This window comes from Centroberyx affinis, unplaced genomic scaffold (assembly GCF_046629955.1).
Source record: "Centroberyx affinis isolate AG114_WGS23_722 - 3 ecotype Tasmania unplaced genomic scaffold, CSIRO-AGI_Caff_v1 ptg000102l_1, whole genome shotgun sequence".
Taxonomy (NCBI): domain Eukaryota; kingdom Metazoa; phylum Chordata; class Actinopteri; order Beryciformes; family Berycidae; genus Centroberyx; species Centroberyx affinis.
In genome coordinates, this window is record NW_027278804.1 from 360,322 (window position 1) to 383,098 (window position 22,777).

At 41.5% G+C, this 22,777-nt stretch overlaps 2 protein-coding genes across 3 annotated transcripts; both read right to left on the bottom strand.

Moving 5' to 3' along the window:
* Nucleotides 1-1,786: 1,786 nt before the first annotated feature.
* nsmce2 (NSE2 (MMS21) homolog, SMC5-SMC6 complex SUMO ligase) lies at nt 1,787-6,644 on the bottom strand. Its single transcript, XM_071523976.1, has 6 exons — nt 6,271-6,644; nt 6,068-6,180; nt 5,329-5,482; nt 3,548-3,639; nt 3,308-3,414; nt 1,787-2,196 (listed from the first exon to the last, which is right to left on the bottom strand). Exons 1-6 carry the CDS (start codon nt 6,383-6,385, stop codon nt 2,085-2,087), a joined length of 693 nt encoding a protein of 230 aa, XP_071380077.1. The 5' UTR covers nt 6,386-6,644; the 3' UTR covers nt 1,787-2,084.
* A 281-nt stretch (nt 6,645-6,925) lies between these two features.
* On the bottom strand, nt 6,926-22,567 carry washc5 (WASH complex subunit 5). 2 transcript variants are annotated; one of them, XM_071523786.1, is made up of 29 exons: nt 22,475-22,567; nt 21,529-21,800; nt 20,877-21,022; nt 20,224-20,308; nt 19,914-20,014; nt 18,934-19,126; nt 18,623-18,775; nt 18,414-18,527; nt 17,587-17,758; nt 17,078-17,205; nt 16,439-16,568; nt 15,705-15,817; nt 14,778-14,944; nt 14,069-14,144; nt 13,790-13,900; nt 13,162-13,302; nt 12,533-12,613; nt 12,160-12,261; nt 11,512-11,691; nt 11,230-11,354; nt 10,478-10,640; nt 10,239-10,341; nt 10,064-10,143; nt 9,731-9,834; nt 8,760-8,889; nt 8,407-8,498; nt 7,874-8,032; nt 7,583-7,670; nt 6,926-7,183 (listed from the first exon to the last, which is right to left on the bottom strand). In XM_071523786.1, exons 2-29 carry the CDS (start codon nt 21,712-21,714, stop codon nt 7,127-7,129), a joined length of 3,480 nt encoding a protein of 1,159 aa, XP_071379887.1. In that variant the 5' UTR covers nt 21,715-21,800; nt 22,475-22,567; the 3' UTR covers nt 6,926-7,126. The 2 variants fall into 2 exon arrangements, with proteins under 2 accessions (XP_071379887.1, XP_071379895.1); XM_071523794.1 differs by lacking the exons at nt 6,926-7,183; nt 7,583-7,670 and having other exon boundaries at nt 7,890-8,027; nt 8,400-8,498.
* Between the last annotated feature and the right edge of the window lie 210 nt (nt 22,568-22,777).

Below are 22,777 nucleotides of genomic sequence, written 5' to 3' on the forward strand. Positions count from 1 at the left end.
CGGTTTTGCCAGCTGGGATGTTCAAACTTTGATGCTGGATCTCTCAGACCTGCACTCTACCCAGACAGAACCTTATAAGTCCCCGCTCTCCACTCACCAGCAGAGTGAGGCTAGGAATCCTAATGGACAAGGATTTAATCACTCAAGTGGATTCATACAGATGTTAAACAGTGACGTTCGACTGTCTCTTTGCCCTTCACTAAAATCATCATTCATCATTTGTGATATCATACTTCAACTAAGCTTTAAGGAAAGTAGTTTTGACTTTGGGCTGGAATCCTTTTTGCTGGGAAAGCCAAACTGTTTTGATTCAGCCCCAAAAAGGAGTAGAAGGAAAGCAGGACTCCAGTATCAAGCTAGGATTTTAGAGTGCTGGTCCCATGAGTGCCCATACACTCTCAACCCAGGCCCCGGTATTGCCCAGCCAGGTGTGTGTGTGTGTGTGTTGGGGGCGGGGTTAAGAGTACTGTGCCAGTGAGAAAGACTAAATTCAAACCCAGCACTCCCAGTTTGGGAAGCCAGAGGTAGAATCCTCCGTGGACGGGAGAGATATTGAGGCTTACAGTGTCTCAGGCAGCCACTATACCTTCTTCCTACTCCGTTCAGCAGATGCTGAACGGATGAATGTGAATTAGAGATCAAACATCACCACGGGTGAGAAGAAAGCAAGCATCTATTGGGAGTCGATTATGCTCTTTTTTCAGCACTGTATGTCCGTACTTTACAATGCTTTGATTGATGTTCTTAAGATATTTACAGCACTGCAATCCTCCAAGGTACAGCTCAGCAGCTCTTATGTGTAGAAGCTATGTGGAAGGAGCATGTGTGTGTGTTTGTTTCCCACAAATTACCCTCATTGTGAAATTACCTGTGACATAACCATCTTGTGCGGAAAACATGATTTGATTTGGCAAACGTCAGAATCCTAATTCAAAGTGACCGAGTGGAGAAATGAATGACTCAACAGTATCTGGATCATTTGTTGCCAACATGCTCTTAGTGCTGCGTGACGCAGACTTTGGAGGGAAAGAACAATTAGCGATTTAAAAAAAGCCTGATGCAAGGTTATTAAAAGATTAGCTTCACCTAGTTTCATCTCAACGCAGCCTGTTTGTTTCTGTTCCGAACAAAGACCCTTCACAGTGAGTGAGAGCAGGCAGGCGGAGATTTAATCACACAAGTGCATTCCCTCATATTTGATACAAAGGCTTGTTCATTTATCATTCACAAACCTGTTTCTTTAAGGAAAATTAGGCTAATTATCCATCTCCTCTCTTTACTTAAAATAATTCCACTCTGACAGAGATTGTCTTTTCTCTTGAAAGGGAGGATCACATATTTTGTCAGTGATGTCATTTCATATATTACATCAGGGTCCATATTAATAATTTTTTTAATAGTACATCTAGGATCATTAACCAAAGCCAACACTTAGATTAGCGCTCCCTGTTCTTATAGGTGCTACTGGTGTGGTGATAGTTTCCATAGGAACCCGGTTAATAATCCTATAGGGTGCCAGAGTAGGAAACTGTGTGATCCAGAGGTGTGAAGTTAAATTGATTTTTCAAGTCCACCCCTTCAGCAGATTCTCCTCTGTACTGGCTGTGCAGGCTGCAGTGATCCAATGGCCTCAAGCATAGGCTGCTCTCTTGTGGTTCTATAAACTCACTGCATCATCATATAGAGAGGAAAATATTTGAAACAAATCAATCATCTATACTCGTAATTACAAAGTTTGAAGTTTGACATTACAAATCGCGTTTAAGTCACACAACTGTACGCAAACATCTCCAGGTTTTATTTACATTCAACAAGTACACAAAAAGGCTCCGGCTGAATATTAACAAATGATTATTTCAAAAGTGGACAGCAAAGTTTGCCTGATGTTCATGAACGGGTACAAACAAATCTCTCTCTCAAAAAAAGGGAAAGACTAAATTTTCCACAACCTGGTTAACAACTTCAGCTCATTACTGCTGAAAACACTTGGCTCAAAAACAGTTTCCTCTCTTCATATACAAATAAGAATTAACAAGGCAAGTGCAAACGGATAAGGGACTTTATACCCAGACAGATGTGGAGTGCTATGTCCTGTTGCTCTGTCTCTTTTGGTTCTGGATCATTCTCCTCAGCATCTGGTCGGGGACCAGGTCTGACTGGCTCACGTCTGTGTTCCCACAACCCACCACAGGACAGCTGGAGGAGAGACAAAGAGAAGGCTGCTTAAAAACTTAGAAGGAGGGTGCGCAAATATACACACAAGTGCCACAACGGCCCTGCGGTAACACACAGTTTGGACACACATTTTTATTTATTTTTACTATTTTCCACATTTTAGAATAAGAGTAAAGACATCAAAACTATGAAATAACACAACTGGAATTATGCAGTGACCAAAAAAGTGTTAAACAAATCAAAACTATCTTATATTTTAGATTCTTTAAAGAAGCCGCCCTTTGCCTTGATGGAAAGACAAAGGCTTTGGAAAGAAATTCATTCATTCAACTTCACTATTTTTAGAAACAAATTTCAAGCATTTAAGCATAAGCCTTTAGATCAAAATGGCTTTAAGAGAATGAAAAACATAGTACATTCAATCAGGTGTGTCCAAACTTTTGACTGGTAGTGTATATCAAATCTGTATCAGCTTAATACTGCCTCTATCACTATTGTTGCATGATTTTGTAGAATGGGGAGTCTCAGTTGTAAGTGCATAAATGTAAAAAAAGAAATGGTGCAATTGTTGTAAATTAATGTGCAATGCATGTTAGTTTTACTCTACTCAACAATAAAAATCTATTTAAAAAAATGGATGTATATTACATTGTAGGAAACTTTTCAAACAGTACACATGCGTTGGTAACCGTTGTATGAAAGCCCTAAAACCCTACAAGATGTTCTGTATTTTGATTACCGGTCTTCAGGGCTGCTGACAGTACGAGGTGCAGCAAAGTGCGACTATGTTTTAATCTCCGTCATAACCCCTACTCACGATAAAGAACAGATATTACTATATAGAGAATAGAGAATAGAATATAAAGCTATAATTCAGCATGTAAGGTCTACACAGTAACCAAGGTCAAGACAATAAGCACGTTTCCCTGACAACAACTAGCCCGGTGCTGGGATTTCATCTGTTTTCCTCTAGGACCCAGCCAAAATTAATTTGATTCAAACATCAAAGCGGTATAATAAAGAAAATGTGAGTTAAGGCAGAGTGCTGGTCCCACACCGGCCCGCCGAGTTGTTTACCGCTGCAAAAACCTGACTCGACTTTCTAACGGTCCGCCGAGGGAGTGTGTTTTACCGGCATTTCTTTTTCTGGCTGTGTCTTGTTTTGATCAGGCCCAGGATGGCTCCTTCATCGTAGTGGTGGTTGCACTTCTTATTCTTCATCGGATTCACCATATCCACCTTGAGCACAGAAGCATAACGGTGCATTAGATAAGATATAACTAAACAGCACCATTAGTTGCCAATACTTAAGTGTTGGACCAGAGATAACGACAAATCAACCAAGGTGATTCGTGAGGCTGGAGGAGCCTACCTGTGTGAGTGGGCAGGTGAAGTTGACTTGGCTCTGTGTGACAGCGATGTCCTCATCCACATCCTCCACGTTCTCCGCTGACTCCGGGTTGGCTGAAAGCACGACACGCTGTATGTTTTCCACATTTCCAAACACAGTCAGAAATGGTGAACTGGAGCTTTGACAAGACAGGCTGGACAATATCCAACACAACCCGCTGTGCGCTTGCGTAAAATTCCATCTAGAGAATACAGTCATATGTGCCACTTAGTAGATCTAGAACTCTTAAGTATTATCAAATGCATTTTCAACTACTAGCCGCTTTCCACCAGTCAGTAGTCTTACGTTTATCGAACCCTAACCCGCTGCCACTCACACACTCTAACATTGCCATAGAACATACACCTACCACACATAGCCCAAAGACTTACACCAACACAGATGCACACAGCTATCTACTTACACACATATGCAAACACCCACTCACAGGTACACAGATATCTAACACACACACACACTGTGTCATTGTTTGAGCTGTCTCCCCTTTCTTAGCCAGCGTACAAAGTTCACAATGTCTACTGTTGTTGCCCCAGCACAGCCAGCACACCAGCGCTCAACTATCAATTAAATAGGTCATCCGCCGCTAAAGGTATAAAACCTGGGTTCCACCATTGCTTTCTAAATATTCGAATTAAATCTGGATCAACCTCAGCACACTGCCTCCTGAAACTCCTGTTCATCTTCCAGACTATGATGCAGTAACACAGCCAATGCTTTTCATTTCTGGCTTCACAACAACCAGATGCAAGATTCAAAAAGTCAACGGCAACGCTTTATTTTCCGGGTCCACAATTTCCTAATTATTTCCGAGAAAGGAACTGTTAATTTCTTAGGATGTTTCCTGGAAAGTGAAATTATGTACTAATTATAGGGAATTATGGTCCACCAATATCTTCTGCTGTTTCCAAGACAGAACCATGAAATTATGTAGTAGTCATATAGAAAATTTGAAATTAACTGAAATTAAGAATTCAACAAATAACTATATTGTATAATTATATGAATAGTGACTTCTGATAATTGACCTCTGCCTATTATTTTCCAATAAATAGTTTATAGTTTTGCAGTTCTTTCCAGGAAATTCTTTTAGAAATGTACAGTATCTTATCGACTCCACCAGACTGCTGACATTTTCTTTATAACTACTACATCATTTCATGGTTCTTTCTAGGAAATTTTCTAACAAATTAACAGGAAATTATTAGGAAATTGTGGACCTGGAAAAAATAAAGCGTTACCAAGTATTCCACAATGGGAACATGAGGTGATACTTTTGACACTCATCCAACAGGCGCTATCGATGTCTTGCTGGCTGCGGGTTCACAGCATACAGAATTTACATGTATTGCATATGAAATTATCTCATAAAGATCTCAGTCAACTGACACCTCAAAATGAGTTTTCTCACGTTTTTCAGTAGCTAATCCAATGCAACTTTTGCGGCTGCTTTTGAGTCGGGTTAAGATAACCTTGGTGCGGCCTGCATATAAACATATTCACTTTTAATGTCTACTGTGCATCTCAAATGCATGGCACCGGTCTATGTGTGGGCAACTTATTAATCAGGGATGTAATGAGGACAACAAAAAAAAGCAGGAAATAATGGCTAGAGGGTGACAGACAAACAGAATTATTCAACAGTAAACAAAGGGAGTTGTGTGTATAAAATAAGCTAATTATCCTGGGGAAAAAAAAGAAATCACACATCCCAAGATTTCTCACTCTCTATCAGTGGGTCTCACCTTGGCTGAGAGAGTTCCTGATGCTCTCCTTGAAGGCCAGCACCTTCTGGTGTCTCTGCAGCTCGCCATCAGAGAGCCTGGCTATTTTCTCTGTGAACTGCTCCTTCACCCTGGCTGTCAGGCTGAACATGGCCTCTGGAGGCTGCGCGCTAACCTACGGAAATTGAGGCCGGTCAGGTTATTTCCTTGACCGTTAGAATTGGAGTCACCTTTATCAGTGTTTTCCCTGCTGTAGAAGGACGATTCAATACTCTATTTAAATCTATTTCACGTCAAAGAGATATGGAAATGCAGTGTGAAATGGCAGTTTGAATGAAAAGATTAGACTATCTGAAAATATGTCTAGCGCTGAACTTTGGCTAAAAATCAATATGGTTTTAATTTTTTTTTTTTTTTTTTTTAAACAAAACTGGTTGGGCTCAATACACCATGTGCTTATGAAAATCCCATAGCTTGACATTCACTGTTGCCAGTCCAGAAACCTTAAGTGTACATTACACTGTACGAAGTGCTTCAATCCAAGGAAGCAATCATCTTTTTGCAATTGGCAATCTTGACAATGGAAAGGCAGCAGAAAGACCGCCTGAAACGTGACGCTGAAACTTGTCATTGAAATGAACACAAATTCAATCCTTTCGGGCAGGGTGGCAGTTCCTGTAGGGAGGGTGGACCGACCTGCTCATTCAGAGGAAACAATGTTTCACAATGATGCGATTAGGCCAAGCCAGATTGCTCTCACCTCTGCCGTGACCTGCTGTACAATGTCAACGAAGTGGTTTATCTCCCTGTCCAGCTTGGCACACTCCAGGATCATGGCCTCCATTTTACTGATGCCAGAGTTATCCGCTCCCTCTGTAACACAACAGTAGCTGAAACGGGGCCTGGCAAACAGAATAAGTCTGAGAGACAGCCAGATAGAGATTGCAATAATAAACAATTTACCTTGAGTTTCCGCCAGGTCCATAGCCACATCTGTCACTATGTCCATCCCCGTCCCAATGTCTACCTGACATGCTTTCAGACCCGACAGCGTTGCATGAACGGCGGCAAGAGACATTATTGTGATGGCTGTAATCTTCTAAAGCCAGAAACACAACTCAAGCTACGTTAACCTGCCTTGCTAAGTTACCCTTTTAACTATGCTAACTTGCTATGCTAAGCTAACTTGCCACATGTATGCATGTGACGCAGCAGTGTCTTTATCTCTCTTTTGTCCAGTTTGTTTTAATGCTAATAAATGTGAAGATAACTGACAAAGTAAAATAAGTTATTGGAAAACACACGAAACATCCGGGAAAACTTCACAACAGCGGCGAGGAAATTTCGGCTTTGACTTCCGGGTCTAATTTTTTTTTTTTTCCAAAGTAAAAGCCTCGACCAAAAAGACACCTATGAAGTGCCACCTAAATCAAAGGTACAATTTATATTCTAGAAAGTGTTAAAAGAAAAGAAAATCGTGGGGCAAATAAAATCTACATTACATGTATAGCCAAGTCAGTAGGCCCCACCAACACCAAAAATTGAGGAACTGGGAATGAACATTTTCAGCAAAAAGAAGCAAAATGACAGAATATGAACAATTATATTTATTATTGAATTTCATTAGGCAATGGCACAAAGTGATAGTACACAAAGTTGGCAAGTCAACTCATAGGCAATTATAACAACTGTCTTTCTATCTATGTACAGTCTAATATTAGTGCATTAAGACATTGATGGTCAAAACCATGAAATGTGTAAGTAAACAATTCAACAGACAAAAGCAGAAATTTCCGATGAAGAGACTTCATCCAGATCTTCACAGTATTGTTCTGAACTCATCAAAGATGAAACTGGGCACATGGGCTTCGGCCACCTTTAGAATACAGAAAAAAATAAAATAACTGAATTACAAACATTTACATAACTATAACACACTATATACAATGCAAGAGATTCTCCTCACAATATTGTCTATAGCTGTGTCTCATTCAGGGAATGGTGCAGTATGATTAACCATTTCTTGGCATTAGAAACGCATTAGACCACATAACCAGACCAGAGAGTGATTTGAGGGGAGGTTAAATGGCATCCTTCTTGTTTATATTAAATATGTAATGCACTTAATTTTCCACAGATAGGGTAAAATTACCAGGAATCAATGCTTCTGCATCACTCCCCTTGTTATTGTTAAATTATTTTATAAAATTTTCAGAGCATCACTGAAGTGTACTGAAGCCGGTCTTGTCTAGAACTAGTGTGAATGTTGTCCTACCTTGCGTGACAGTTTTGTGTACTTGACATAGTCTTCCAGGAACATCAGAGCTCCCACCACATCAGAAGGCATGTCAGGGATCTTCTGACTACAATGGAATTAAATAGAAGTTTACATAGCCATAACTGGATACATTTCATACGAGTATTCAGATCAAGTTCTACCCAAGCCAAACACAGCATCTACTCAAATGAAGGGAAACAATGTTATTTTAGTAATTTCCTTAAAACGACAGAAAAAAAGTCTGTAAAGTTAGCAATGTTTCCGAAGTAATCACGTCTGTTGTGTTACCTGGTGCACTGCTCCATTATAGAGCGGATGAATTGGCCAATGAGAGCCAAGAACTGCTCTGTGTATCTGGAGTGGAACTGCTTGAGCAGGGTGAGCAGGCCTAGGACCAGGGGAGGCCAGTCAACTGGGTCCGCAGCTTTCCTGCATGTCATACCTAGGGAAGCACAAGACATCAGGAGTTTCATCCATCTTTACACTATATCGTGATAAGTAGCCTATCCAAATAAGAGCCATATTCAAACCATAAGAGGTACAGTAACTGATACTTCAGTTGGGCTGTGAATGCACCCAGGTCCCAGCTAAACATGACACCCACCTCCACAGCTACAAAAACATCCAGGGGAAACACTGCTGCCAGATTTAGAGAAATACCTCTGATGTTGTTGGGTAAAGAGGAACTAATAAATGAAGCTCGCCATCATAGAATACTGGTTTGACCTTCAGCACTAAACATGATTGTACAACTTGATAGCAACAACAGCTGGATTATAGTTATAATGCAGGTAACTGATGGGAAACAACTCACCTTGGTTTTTGCGCTGTACTGTAGTTTAGGCAGCTGAGCAATAATAAATAGGAAGTTGATGATGGGGAAGTAGGGGAGGCGCTTTGTGGTGATGTAGATCTGTGAAATACATAAACACAAACAACTGGTCATACCCTCCTATCATTTATAGCCAAACAAAACAAAAAAAGAAAATAGACAGGGAGAGTGCAGGTGATACATTTCTTTGGTTTCTTTGGTTTCTGGACACCAACAACAACTCGACTATTGTCTCTCAGCACGAATCTTCAAGACTAAAGACTGAATTTGTATTGCGGATGAAATGTGAGATTAGGACGAGGCTAAATCATTGTGTGGGAAGCAAAGCCCATATCTCCAAACCTTGTTGAGTGGGTTGTGAATGCCGGCGGCCTCCAGGTAGGCAGTGATCTCATACAGGAGAGTGTTGTCCTCTTTAGGGTACGGCAGAGATGGGTCCTGGTAGTGGGCCTCAATGTCCGCCAGCAGAGACCTGACAAGATCGCAATTAGTCAGAGTGGAAGCAGCGCAGATCATGGACAGAATCACAGTGGGAGGCAAAATCAGATTCAGAGCAATAATAATGAATCAATATGCATGAATTATCATAATTTGGAAAAATCCCCTCTTTTCTCCTGAATGTAATCAGCAGTGGCATTATCATAAATCCGCTAATATATTTGGCAAGAGCAATACCAGTGATTAAGCAATTATCTATCATTTCGATTTCATTCATTGCCAAAAGCAAAAGCCAAAGTGCCAAAGCAATGTAGAAAGCCTGAAGGCCATGAAACATGGGCAACACTTTGAGGCAACGTAGATGTCAATGACAACATAGATAACAGTATCTTTTCATGATACATTTGTTTCTTACTGTCCATTATGTTAACTTTGGCATTTTTTTATTTATTTAAACCTTTATTTAGACAGGTAATCTCATTGAGACACGGGGTCTCATTCACAAGAGAGACCTGGTTGGGCAGCAGCAGCAGTACAACACAAAGTTACAGACAGACAGGACATTCAATACAGAGACAAGATAGAACACAATCATAAAAGTGATAAGTGCAAAAGTGCCAAAGTGGTAGCCAGATTTTAAGCACTATGTACAAGAGCAAACCCCCACAGACGCTCTCTCCATATGGCATTGTAGTGTTTCCCAATCCATATCCTGGATGAAGGCAATATCGCCACAAAAGTTGCCACAAAAGATTCCCAAATACTTCCCCCCACAATACTGACAACAATCATTATATTGTAACCCAACTACAGAGATGGTAGTGAAGTAGTGTGCGCTTTCTGGTGATTTCCGACCCAAGTGAGACTAGACTGACTTGTTGATGTTCTCCAGGGCGGCGGCCAGGTGTTTGGAGTCAAACTTGCAGGAGTAGTTCAACTCATTGGCAATCTGCTGTCTGAGAATCTGCATCTGACCAACCTACAACACACAGGCGTCTTGTCTTTATCAGAAAACGATGCACAATGGAGAGTGACAAGGAATTACAGGAGAGAGGGGGGAATCACATGCAAAGAATTTGAACTCACAACAAGTACAATATATGCACTTCAGCCCAGGAAATCACTAGGTCATGCCATGAACATGTGCATTTAAGTCAGTAATATTTCTTGCCTATTAGCAAGCACAAGAGAATAATATGGACCGGTACCTTCATGATGGCCTCCAAGTATGCCCCCCAGATCTTCTGGGTTTTGGCCACAGCGTTGGCGTACACTTTGCTGGCATTAGCTAAGGTAGAAAAACAAACAAGCAAAAAATTGATTGTTTGATATGAATGAAAAGATCCTGGTGGGTTATAGGATTTCCTGAACGGTTTTCCTTACCCACAATGCCCTGGACTGGGTTGACAGCGCCCAACATGGCCTTGAAGACGTCCACCACAGATCTGTCCCTCAGGATGTTCTTCTGAAGCATCGTCAGGAAGTTCTGACGGGAGAAACAGTTTGCTTGTAATGTAAATATATTCAGTTAGATATACTGTAGGTACAGTACAGTGCCGTCGTCAATGTAGTTGATGCAAACTGATGTTTTGGAGACTGTTTGTATTTAGTAGGCTAATCACCTGCAGCTCCTTGACGATCATGAAGCAGAGCAGACGGTCCAGTCCGTTGAGGCCAAAGGTGCCCAGGGTGTCCTGGATCTCAGAGAACAGCCTGTTGTTGGTCACCTCCTGGTGGCTCTTCAGGTCGTACCAGGTGTTCATCTGGTCGATGTAGCACGTCACCCTGGACATGTTCAGGAGGAGCAATGTTTGCAAGGGGGCTTATATATATTTTTGTAGCAGTAAAGAACCACCATAGCTGACGGAATGAAGGGGAAGCACTACAAAATAATACAATGCCATCATTGCATAGATAAAAGCGCTATTTGCTTTAAACATTAACTTACAAATGCAGAGTTTTAACTTTTTGTATTGTAACCTTGGCTGGCAGCTTAAGCTTAAGAAATATAAAACAGACTGGAGAGCTTGGTGAAAATAGACAGTAAGGTTAATCACAATAAGGCTTATGCCTGTATAAGAACTTTGTATTTTGCACTAATGAGCATAATTTTATTGCACCATATCAACTCCCTGTTGGGTCTCAGCAGCTGACATGTATATGGTATATGTTGTGCCGATCAGTTGTGCGTCTTATTGTGTTTTCATGGTATGTTTTTACTGAGCTTATTACATGTTTTTTGTGTGTACTTTTACTCTTAATCATGTCTGCAAACTAAGTGTCACTTACAGGACAATTAAGTTTGAAGTGAAATTGAAGTGAACTGTGATTTTAAGGTTGACAACCCGACACTGTTACATGTGAAGAGTCATACTTGGGGTCGGTGATTCTGAGGATCTCTCTGCAGAGACGACCGATGAAGGTGGCAGACTCATCCACAGAGGGAAACTTGGGGATGGGGATGTGGGTGGACTGGTACACACTCTGCCAGTCCTGGATCTGGATGGATGGAAGGAAGGAATCAGTCAATCAATAAATCTGACTACTAGATAAACAAACAAACAGAGCATTCCCCATTAATTACAGAATGATCGACGGGTGCATTTGCAACACTCAGGGAAGTGATCCCTATAAATGCTATTACGTTGAGTCTGACCTTGGTCCTGAGGAAGCTGTTGCACTCCTGCTCCACATTGTAGTTGATGATGCGTGACACCTCCTCCTGCCAGATTTTCAGGCCATAGATGCTGACGTAGTCCTGGATGTACTCAAACGACCTGTAGAAGCCATCCATGGTGGCCGCCATGTCCTTCAACTTGGGCATCAGCTCACTGGGCTGAGGGAGAGGAAGATTGTTTCCTCATTTCATTCCATTTTTTAAATTCATATTATTGTTATCCTGATTTATTTTTTTTAGATTTTATCTGATTTATTTCACAGGGCAAGTGGACATTAATCCACATTATTTTAAATGCACCAGAGTGAGCCAATACAAATGTGTTACAGTTAGTATTCTGTGTGGAAGTGTAAATAGTTCATTTATGACATGAAGGACAAAGAAATCATTCATGGAAAGAGATTAGTGCCCGTGGAGATTGTATTTGAATTGCATAAATTTGAATTTGTCATGCTCATATTGAACCATTTAAGTAAAAAAAAATATTTGTTGAATAAATGAATTCAAAACTTGTAGATATAGAGTTACAGATATAGAGATACAGTGTTCTGTAAGGTTTTCTGCAGAACACAATCACTACAAAATGAAACGATGAATCAAAGACCCTTCGGAGGTCTGATGTCTGACCTTAGCCTTGGGGTTGAAGATCAATCCTTTGTGCAGAGCGTAAGCCACTCTCCTCACCAGCTCCTTCCTGATGCCGTCCTCCAGAAGCTGCTTAGGATCCACCTAAAGCATCACAGTATTAGTCACAAATCCATTGCACTGACAAATACACAGGATCTGACAGGATATAACTGTCTCTTGAACCATAACGTAGATTGATGCTTATACAAAAACCCTGCCTGGATGTTAGAGCAAAGGCTTCAGTGGAAAAGTAATTCAGTAATTATCCGATGAAGTAGGAGCTTTTCTAGAACATATTTTACTATTGAATCTTCATGCTTACAGTAAAGTATGGACCATTAAAACAAGTACAACCCATTATCACAACATCTACCTTGATGATCCCAACCAGAGTGGTCTTCATCATCAGGATCCCCTCAGTGAAAATGGAGATGGCGTGGGTGAGTTTAGCCACCTGTAACAATGTGAAGCACAAAGAGGACGTGATAAGCACAGATACCAGAAGCAACCTAGGGAACCCTATCAGACTAAAGCAGAAGTATTGGTAAAGAGGACACTAAAGTCAATCTATGTAGAGAGATTACTGCCAGCAGAGATTGTATGTGAATTGCATACATTTGAATTTGTTGGATGTTTGTTGGATGGAATCTTTGCTCGTTTGCTTTTCCTGATGTGTGTCTCAAGAAGCTCAGTCTGATTTGAGAAAACTGAATTTGAACTGAGAAAACTAAAATTGAAATTCTAGTCAAAAGAAAAAAATCAATAATAATCACATTAAATTTCAAGGCAATGCATTCAATTTCCATGCATTCAATATAGACTCAAGTAGAGTCTATATCAAAACAGAGCAACTTGAGGCCTCTGTTCCAGTAGGTCCACTTTTGATTTTATATAAGAACTCAGGGACAATTTTTCCTTTCTTCAACAACATTCTCAAGAAAACTCAAGGAACTACTTGCACATAGTAAAGTGCAACTTTTTCAGCCACAACAGTAGCTTTACCTCATAGCGAGCCCCCAGCTGGGAGTAGTCCTTCAGCTTGTCCTTGTCCAGCCGTGTGGGCACCTCCATGATGTCATGGATCTGCAGCTTGATGATCTTGGCCAGAGAGGTGAACATGCTCTCCGGGATGATCTGCAGCACCTGGGAATGGAGAGGAAAAACTACCTTAAACTGAGTATGAACATCAATCTATGTTTGAAGGATTTTAAGACGGAAAAGAGATTTGTCTTCAAAAGCAGCTGGTATACGATGTAAAAGATGAAGAATCTTGTGTCTAGCCACTAGGAGCAAATCCTCCAGCATGAAGGGAAGCAGCATATGGTAAATGATACCAGAAGGTAATAGCATCTTAGGCTACAAGTCGACAAAGTACCTCTTTTTTAGTTACAAGTGCTCAACAGATGTTTGTACAAGCGCTAGTCATGACTCCAGATGTTGTACAACTACTGAACAATAATTTTCAGGGTGCAGAGCTCCTTTGCTAAAGTTGTTAAGTGCTAAAACCATGTTCTAGTCTCTGGGCGCTATGGGAAGTGTTAAACAGTGTGTCTTCTCTATTGTAAGCTATTAGAAACAGAAGCTAGCACTGTAGAGACAGATCACAGGTGGAAACATAACCTTCATGTACCTTTCTGACATAAGCTACCAACTCTCCAGAGTAGAACTGGGAAACGCTCAGCAGGTCAGGACTGTTGGCCTGGTTGATACGGAGCAACGGAAGGTCCAACGCAGACGCCAGCTGGTCATGTTACAGAAAAACAACATTCATTTACCATCACATGTGAAAATTCTCCAAAACAAGGCAAAGTTCTCAGAATTTAGCAACAAAACACAAGGCGACTGTGTGTGTGTGTGTGTGTGTGTGTGTGTGTGTGTATGTATGTGTGTGTGGCCAGTAATGGCTGACCTTCAGAAACGTGGCTCTGAGTTTGGTGACCATGGAGGGGTTCACTCTGATGCTCTCCTGCATAATGGACGTGAAACTGCAGCAAGAGCAGAAGTCAAAAAAATACACAATTCAATTAGAATGGGCCCAAAACTGAGGACTGAACTTGAGCACTTGAGGAAAAACTGTTAAAAGCTGCCAAAGAGACGAGTTAAACAGTGAGTTAAATAAAAAGGCAAAATATCTCCGGCACATTGGTATTCTTGTTTGCTAACGAAATAAAAAAAGCTGACACTGCAAGCCGAGCCGACTGTGTCGCACCTGTCTTTGGCTGACCATGCGAAAGACAGATCTACTGCCATCTGCATGCTAATGAGCAGCCTCTAAGAGAAAGTAATGCTCGCCATGCTGCTCTGTGAATTAGAGTCAACGACATAATAAGGAATATGCCAGTCATTTAATTAGTAATATGGAAGTTATTTCATTGAAATGCCAGATTGATTGATTTATCAACAATGATTAATTTTTGGTTGTTTGATGGTTAATTTGCTGTGTATGATCTATATAAGGTGAGCAAATGATAAATCGGCCTAATATAAAATTAATGATTAATACATATACAATATATTAATATACTGATTGATTAATTTGATTATTTGATTGGTGGACTTGAATGATTAATTCCCTCTCTGTGGCCAGTCTGGTGTATGGCCTTATTTACGGACTGTACCTGTCAATGATCTGCCATGCATAGGACAGGTCTCCCACTATCTGCATGGTAATGAGGACTTCCTCTTTGATATTGATGGTGCGGATCATCTGGTGGAGGAACTTCCTGGTGTCAGCCAGGAACTGACAGACCTGCAGGTTAGACTCCAGCTGGTGGAACTCCTGGACCTGGAGACAAACACATGTTATATACACACACAACTGTACAGAATACACACAATGCAATCTGATATATGAGTCCAAGGATGGAAGTGTACACATTATTTTCCTGCCATTTCAAAAACAATTGCACTCCATTCAATTTCTGGCTCCAATTTGACAATCTGGCACTACGCCAGAAGATACTACCCATGCACTAGTTGTTAAAACGTGTGTATTTGACTTGACGTGCGTATTTGCAATTTTTTCTAAAGATCATATTTATGCCATTTCTAATTTTACAATAGAGAGTGGCAGGGTAGACAGGAGAACATGAGGGCATGACATGCTACAGAAATCAGAAGCCTATGTGCCTTGGTCCATTGAGCCACTAAGATGCCCCTATTGTGTATTCTGATGTGTCTGCTATTTGCATTTCATAAATGTCATTTTTGTCTTTATTTATTGGGCATTGTTTTGTGTAAATTCTGCTTGTATTCACTTATTAGTAGGCGTGAAATGAATGGCGTCAAAGTCATTCTGGAATTAAAAAATCCTATTCCAACATGATTATTAATATTGTTTGAATGTGTGGCTGATATAATATTCTTTTATGAGCAACCACAACAGAAATTCTGCCTCTGAGGCAATAAGCTCAAACCAATCAAATCATTCATCAATCAGTGCTATCAAAATTGTCTATCAATAGATTGATGACATTAATACACTGCGCTGGCACAATTTATAGTGAAATAGCAAAGCTAGGGTGAAACATCATTACGCTGCTCACCTCAACTAGAGCCTGTATGAGCTGGACCGTCTTCCTCCCAGCAGCTGTGGAGTCTTCATAGTTGAGAGACTCGATCTGCTTTGAGATTTCCCTGAACCAGGCCTGTAAGTTCTCTGTGGAGAGGAAAACACTAATACAGTAAGTATTTCACAAGTGGTGGGGAGGGCAAATTTTAGCCATTTCAATTTCAAAATTCCATACTTTTCCAGACCTTAATTTCTTCATTTGATTTTCGGATTTTGGTGTTCAGTATGATTTACGCTGATACTCATCTTGCCCCAACTAACACCATAATACATACATACATAACATAATACTAATACCTAGCATATCACTCTATGGATGAAGATTAGTCTTCACACTAACAAATATCACAATATGTGAGAAGAAATGTGAAGCCGTATGCATGTCAGGACAGTACAACAGTATTTTTTTTAAACTTTTCAAATTTTTTTTGTGCAATTTCAAAACTTATCAAGACCTGGAAATTGCCAAATCCTTTTTCCATACATTTCCAGACTTTCCAGACCTGTGTGGGAACCCAGTTTAGCGTAGTTCCACATTTGTCCATGTTTTGTTCTCAGTTTTACTCATTATGATCAAAGGGCCATTTCTAATTTCTATCTTTCCGGTGTTGTGATTTTCATCAACAGGTACAGCTGTTGCCCCTTTAGTCCGTACCACTTCCCTGTGTGTTCCTCCATGTTATGACACGTCACGACAGCGCAACTCACCGTTTTTCTCCACCCTGGTGAGCGGCTTGACCCCGGAGAAGACCTCCGCCAGCTCAGTCATTCTCTCTGATCCCTCCTTCTTGTAGCTCTCCCATTTGATCTGCTTCTCTGACAGCATCTGCTTGAACATCTGGAGGAGGGACAGCGCAGATGTTGAGGCGATGAGGAAGGATTAGTCAAATGAGATGTGTAATCAGAACATTAAATTTGTGTCTTTTTCTAATGATGGACTGGCTAGCCATATGCTGTCTCACGGCATGCTAATAGACGACAGAGCAGACACACCTCAACCGCAGTTGGTTGTGTCACTTTGGAATTATTCTGACATGGATTCTAGTTGCTGCATAAGAGACAAAACCCATCAGGCGCCCAGAGTAAGCCGTGTGATTTTTGTTTTTTTCCCCTGCCTCTGGAAACACATGTGTGAAACCACTGGCATCTAAACAAATCCCACCAGAGCTTCTGTCCCGTGCCTCCCACTCCCACTGTCTAAAACACTGTCTTGACATTCCTCCTAATAATAATAATTTGCTGTTAATCCCGTGTCCTTCCAAAGAAAATAGCCCAACGTGTTTAGCAGCAGCTAGAGAGTGATGACATTCCTTCATACATTTCCCAGTACTGATGAGAAACTCTCACCTCTTTGAGTGTGAACTCAAACTGAGCCGTGTCTAGCAGGAGCTGGAAGAGGATCTTAGGGTTGTACTTGGAGTCGTTGAGCACTTGGTCTTTGATCTGACGCAGCCGTTTGTTGTTCGGGTCATAGGCTGTAAGACAGAAGATGACTCACTTGAATAAACTGAGGAACCACATGCTGTTTTCATTCATGACATTGTTTCTAAAGGCATTAATTGGAAATCTGGTGTTAATTGGAATGGTGGGGCAATGTATGATATGACTTCCCTTTCCAGTGATTTTTGAAAGACAGTGGAAGGAGAAGTCACAAAGTGACAAAGTTCAAACGTGTTGTACACAGCCAGATCTGAAATTCAGGCTGTTTCCAGATTTCGGGAAAAAATACCTCATTCATTTCTTACTATTCCTTGACCCGGCCCTTAAAAGGTTTTTGAGAGGTAAAGAAAAAGATTACTCGCTCTTCACCTAACTAGATTGCACTCTTTCGTGGAAATCTGCATTAATAGTCTCACCGGACTCTGCAGTGTGCAGCATCAGCCAGCGGATGGCGACGTTGCAGTCCCTCAGACAGTTGAGCAGTTTGGGAATGTTGTCCAGAACAATCTCCTCCCTGAGGAAACCTTCCTTCAGCAGCTGCTGCACCTGAGGCTTCAGGCTCTCTGTGCTCGCTGCATACCGACACGCCTAAACAGGGGTGTGTGTGTGTGTGTGGGGGGGTATACAATACGATAAAATTATCTTTCATGTTGGAGGAACGTTTTCAACTTTTTTTTAAGTTCATGAACATTCACCTTGCATCACTGGCATCCATAGTAACCACTGGCATTCTTGCTTTTTTCTGACAAAAATTATTTGTTCCATTTGAAATGTGACCATATGTTTGAAACATGACCATAGACACAGAACAATATCTGTATTATCAGCATCACATGCACCAGTTTGTATACATTAGATATAATTTTTGGACAGTATTCCTTGCATCCAGAACAGCCAATAACGTACCGTTTATGAACTCATTTGGGGTTATGCGTGCTAAAAAGTAAAACGTTTTTGTTTTTTTAAGTCTCTAAAGAGACTTTAAGTCTGTAAAGTGAAGATAACCAAACTCGGCACAGTACATCGACCATTTCCCCAGGAAGTTAACTCAGCTTCTGGGAAACCACCCAAAAACAGCAGTGCGTTTCAATCTAGATGCTGGACAGCAGAATACAGCAGAGTTTTTTTGGTGTGGTGGAAAAGCCTCTGACACAGCATTAGACCATGTGATACTCTTCATTGAAACCAATACAAAATAAATCACGAGACTAGATCTGGACAGTAGGTTCCTGGTTCAGGATACCTGCTCTTTGATGTTAGCCGAGTCCAGGGTGTAGTTGAGAGCGGTCTTGGCAGCTTTGTAGGGTTCCCAGGCCTCCACCAGGTTCACTGTGATCCCCATGTAGATACTGATAACCTGCAGACAGAATGAACACACACACACTTCAATAAAACGGTCCCACTGAAAAACTGACAAGAAAAACTGACCAGTGGAGAATCCCATTGTCTCACCCAGTTGTCAGGGAAGTACTTGTCCACTATCTCCCTCATCTTGGCCTGCTGGGTGTGCAGGATGGAGGGGGTGAAGTAGAGGCAGACGTACAGCATGGCTGCCTGGTTAGCCAGCGCTGTGCTGCGATGCTCTGGCAGAGGGTAGGCAGATACCTGATGGACAGGAGGAGAGATGTGGTTTACTTTAAAATTTGTAAGCACAAACAAACACAATCTGTGACATTACATAGGGGGGGAAACCTTTCATTTCATTTTTTCAGGAGACATCCAGAGCCAAAGTTCAGAAGGATACTGGACCGACAGTTCCTCACCTGGTTGTAGATGTCGTCCGAGCGCAGCCTCCCGATGACCATGCTGATAAACGTGGGGCTGATGGGAACCCTCTGGAAGTAGCTCTCGGGGTAGTTGGCGGGCCGTTTGGCTCCAGGCTGGCCAGAGTAGCCGGTGCTGCGCAGCAGCTTGCAGATGTCGTCCAGGTTGGAGTCGGCTGATGAGCGGGCGGCACTGAGCAAGAGAGTGTGAAATAATAACAGGGTGTTTCAAAAGTAGGTATGCATTTTATATTCACTAAAGCAAAGCAGACAAAGGACGGTGTGTGACAGCGTCGCAGAGAGAATGCAAGAATGTGTTAGCAATGATGAGGAAACAATTTGAACACTTACGCAAGTGAGGAGACGTCTCACTGATGTGAAAATTGAATGTTGAATTGTTAAAATGACTAAATAACTAAATAAAATTATACAGCTTTGTTTTTCATTATTATTAGAAAGTTTATACCTACTTTAGAAACACCCTGTGTAGTTAAAAGTCCACCACTAGTCATCAATGTTTCTGTCTGTCTTCAATGCCTGTATGTATGTGTGCATGTGTGTGTGTGTGTGTGTGCTTCTGTGCACATGACATAAGAGTTCATATAATAAAAAAAAACATATGGTAATTGACTAACAAGTTGTACTTAGATGTACGCTGACATCTCAAAACATTGCAAATGAGTCAGGAGAAAATAAGTGTGACCAACACCCAAGTTTGTACCAAATCACATTGCTCCCATGCCCTTTTACATGAAAAAAAATCAGCCTTGCAATTGAGAAAGAGTGAGAAAGAGAGAGAGAGAGACAGAGCGAGAGAGAGAAGGTAAACTTAAAGGTTCACTCAGTCTATTATTAAATGTATTATAAATCAGTGAGTGAGTCAAGTAAGTGAGTCAAGTGAAATACGACTGAATCAAGTGTTTGAGTCGGTGAGAGAGTGTTTACATGCGTGTGTGTGGGTGTGTGAGTCACAAGCGCACCTGTATCTATAGTAGGAAACAAGCATCCTCTCTCTGACCTCGCCTTCAATCTTGTGGTCGATAACCAGCAACATGACTCCATACAGGTACAGAGCCTCGCACTGGGTGACAGAGGAAACACAACATTTGAATATTCAACAGCCTCTGTTTCAGTCAAGAAGTGTCAAGTGGAATTTTGACTATGAATTAATCAGAAGCAGCTTTTCAAAAGAGGTCATGTTGGCCTATTCCTGTAACGTTACAAAAATAAAAATGCATTTGCGTGTGTGTGTGTGTGTGTGTGTGTGTGTGCGTCTGTTTATGCACTTACTAAGAGCTGCTTTCCATCCTCATTGAGAAGCACAGTCTCCAGGGTCTGCTGAATATAAACACCCTCATGTAGGTCATCCAAATATCTGGAGAGAAGAAGAAATAATATCATAATCCTCTTGTATTGAGTCCCTATCAAGTTTTGTGGACTGAACATCTTCTTGTTGCAGGCTGAATATCATCTTGTTGCGGGCTTACATGGCGATGACAAAGTAACACATGGAGGGAAAAGGCCAGTGTCTTTTAAGGGAGAACACACACTTCCTAACAGCACAACTGCATCCTAGTGAGTGGTGGATTTATTGACATTTGGCGAGGGGCTGGAAGAGAGGAAGAGCAATGGTTTCACTCAATTCTGTCCCAGGATAAGGGAAATGTGTGTTGTAATTTGGGTTAACATGGGAGATGAAAGGAAAGATGAAATGCCTCCTGGACATAAAAGTGAGCTTGAATAAATCAACACATCAAACATACAGTCAGGAACTCAGCTGGGATCCATTCATTTTAAGTTCAGTCAATTGGTTGTCCTATTCAATTGAATAGGACAGCCTCATGACAAAGGTTTTTTACAATTTTGAATAACATTTACTTCCTCAGTGGGTTGTATTGAAAGTGAACCGAAACCAACTCCTAGTCACTCAAGTCCTGTCTCACCTGTTAAGATCCACTATGTATTTGTGGACACTTTCAAAAGCCAGATAGAACCGTGACAGGATCTCAATGTTGTTCTCCCTGAACTCTTCGTCCAGGTCCTGAAGCTCTGGTTTGGCTTCCAGCTTCCCGTCGTAATACTCGGGACCCTGGAGGAGAACCAACATATTAACACACTGCGGAAAGTGCAATCTATACTCTTTCTGAACATGTACACATGGCTACCGTCAAAGGGGACAAGCAGTACAGCTGTGCCACTCCCTACGTCAAAAGCGGCCTTGAGGGTGATCAGTTATAGTGTGATTATTTTCATAAGTCATAAGCCGAGCCAAAATGTTTCACTTTGTCCTGGACTCTGGGAAAACTCACAGCAGCCAATATTGGATATGCAGTGATGTCAGTGTTATTCCAGGTGGGTATAAATGACCTCCACCCGGAGCTAAATAAATAATATGACACGACTACAACCCAGAATGTGCCCAGTTTCATGGCAGTAGAATTCACTCCAGTTTCATGCACCCTCATCTGGTGTTTCTTAAACTTGGGATGGGGACCCCAAAATGAGTCACAGGCTGACTGTTGGTTCCCTTCATTATACGAGCACTAGCATGTTACTGAAATGTCTTCAGGACTGCAGTCGTGGTCGGATCCGTACCTTGAAGTAGCTGAAGTCACAGATGATGTCTCCATATTTCTGCTGGTCGCTCTTGTCCTTGAGCCTGAAAACTGTGGGGATGAACTCGGAGAGGCGCAGCAGCTCGGCGATGATGGCGTTTCCTCTGGACACTATCCTGAGGACGGCCTGACCGCACAGGTTGTTCTCCGCCAGGAAGTCCAACATGGCGGCAGGAGGAGGAGAATGATGATGATGCAGAAACAAGCCCCACCTTGACCCTGCGATCCTGCAGCGTTAGTGCTTGGATACTCCTGTTAGAAGAGAACAGGATATTGGCAACAGGATGTTGGCAAGTCTGATCAAGGTTAATGTATTTCATTTTTGAGACCTTCAACCAGATGGCCTGGGCTCAAGCCCTGTGTTGGCAAGTATCCTCCCTGCTGAAGTGTCCTTGGGCGAGACTCTGAACCCCTTCCAGGTCCAGAGCTGCTGCTCTGTATCTGACCCTGACCTCTGACCTCCCTGTCTGACCTAAGGGGATCAACTGAGTATGACTGCTAGTATTGGTATTAGTAGTCGTTGAGCATGATTGCTATTATTAAGTATTAACAGCTGTAGTCCTGTCAGAATACAGGACTGCGTGAGAATGTAGCTCTTCTCACCAGGAAAACAGCGCAACAAGAAACAACATTTAGACCTATACAACAGTATTCAAGACCGTTTGAGGCATTCGGTTTAAATAATACGATACAAGACATTTAAAGAGTTTTTCAGCACCTGCAGACACACCCTGAAAAACAGTCATTAGACTTGTTGTGTGGTTTCTCTTTGCTATTTTTTGGGTCATGCGTTACTTCTACAATTACCAAACTGACGTTAGCAGCAAGCCTGGTAGCTTTTCTGATTAGCGTTGATGCTGCTGCAACATTCAAGGCTACAGACGACAACACACGTAAAACCTGTAAACATATCAACATAAACTCACTTTTATATCTTGGTGTTTGGGTTTATTTAGTCCAAATTCCAGTCAAAAATTACTTGCCGCTTTGGTTTTCCTTCTCGTCCTGTTTACTTCCGCGTGACAAATCACATGACTCTGCTGCTGGGTGGGTTTGATTCGGTTCAGCCGGCGCACCGGAGATGGGCGGGAACAATCCTCCTGGCAGATGAAGGAAATCATATGGAAAGGAAGCAGCAATATAAATAAAAATCAGTTATATTTTCAGAAATGAATTATTTTCTTCTTTTTTATTCAAGCGAACCTATTCTTATATTACTTCCATCCGTT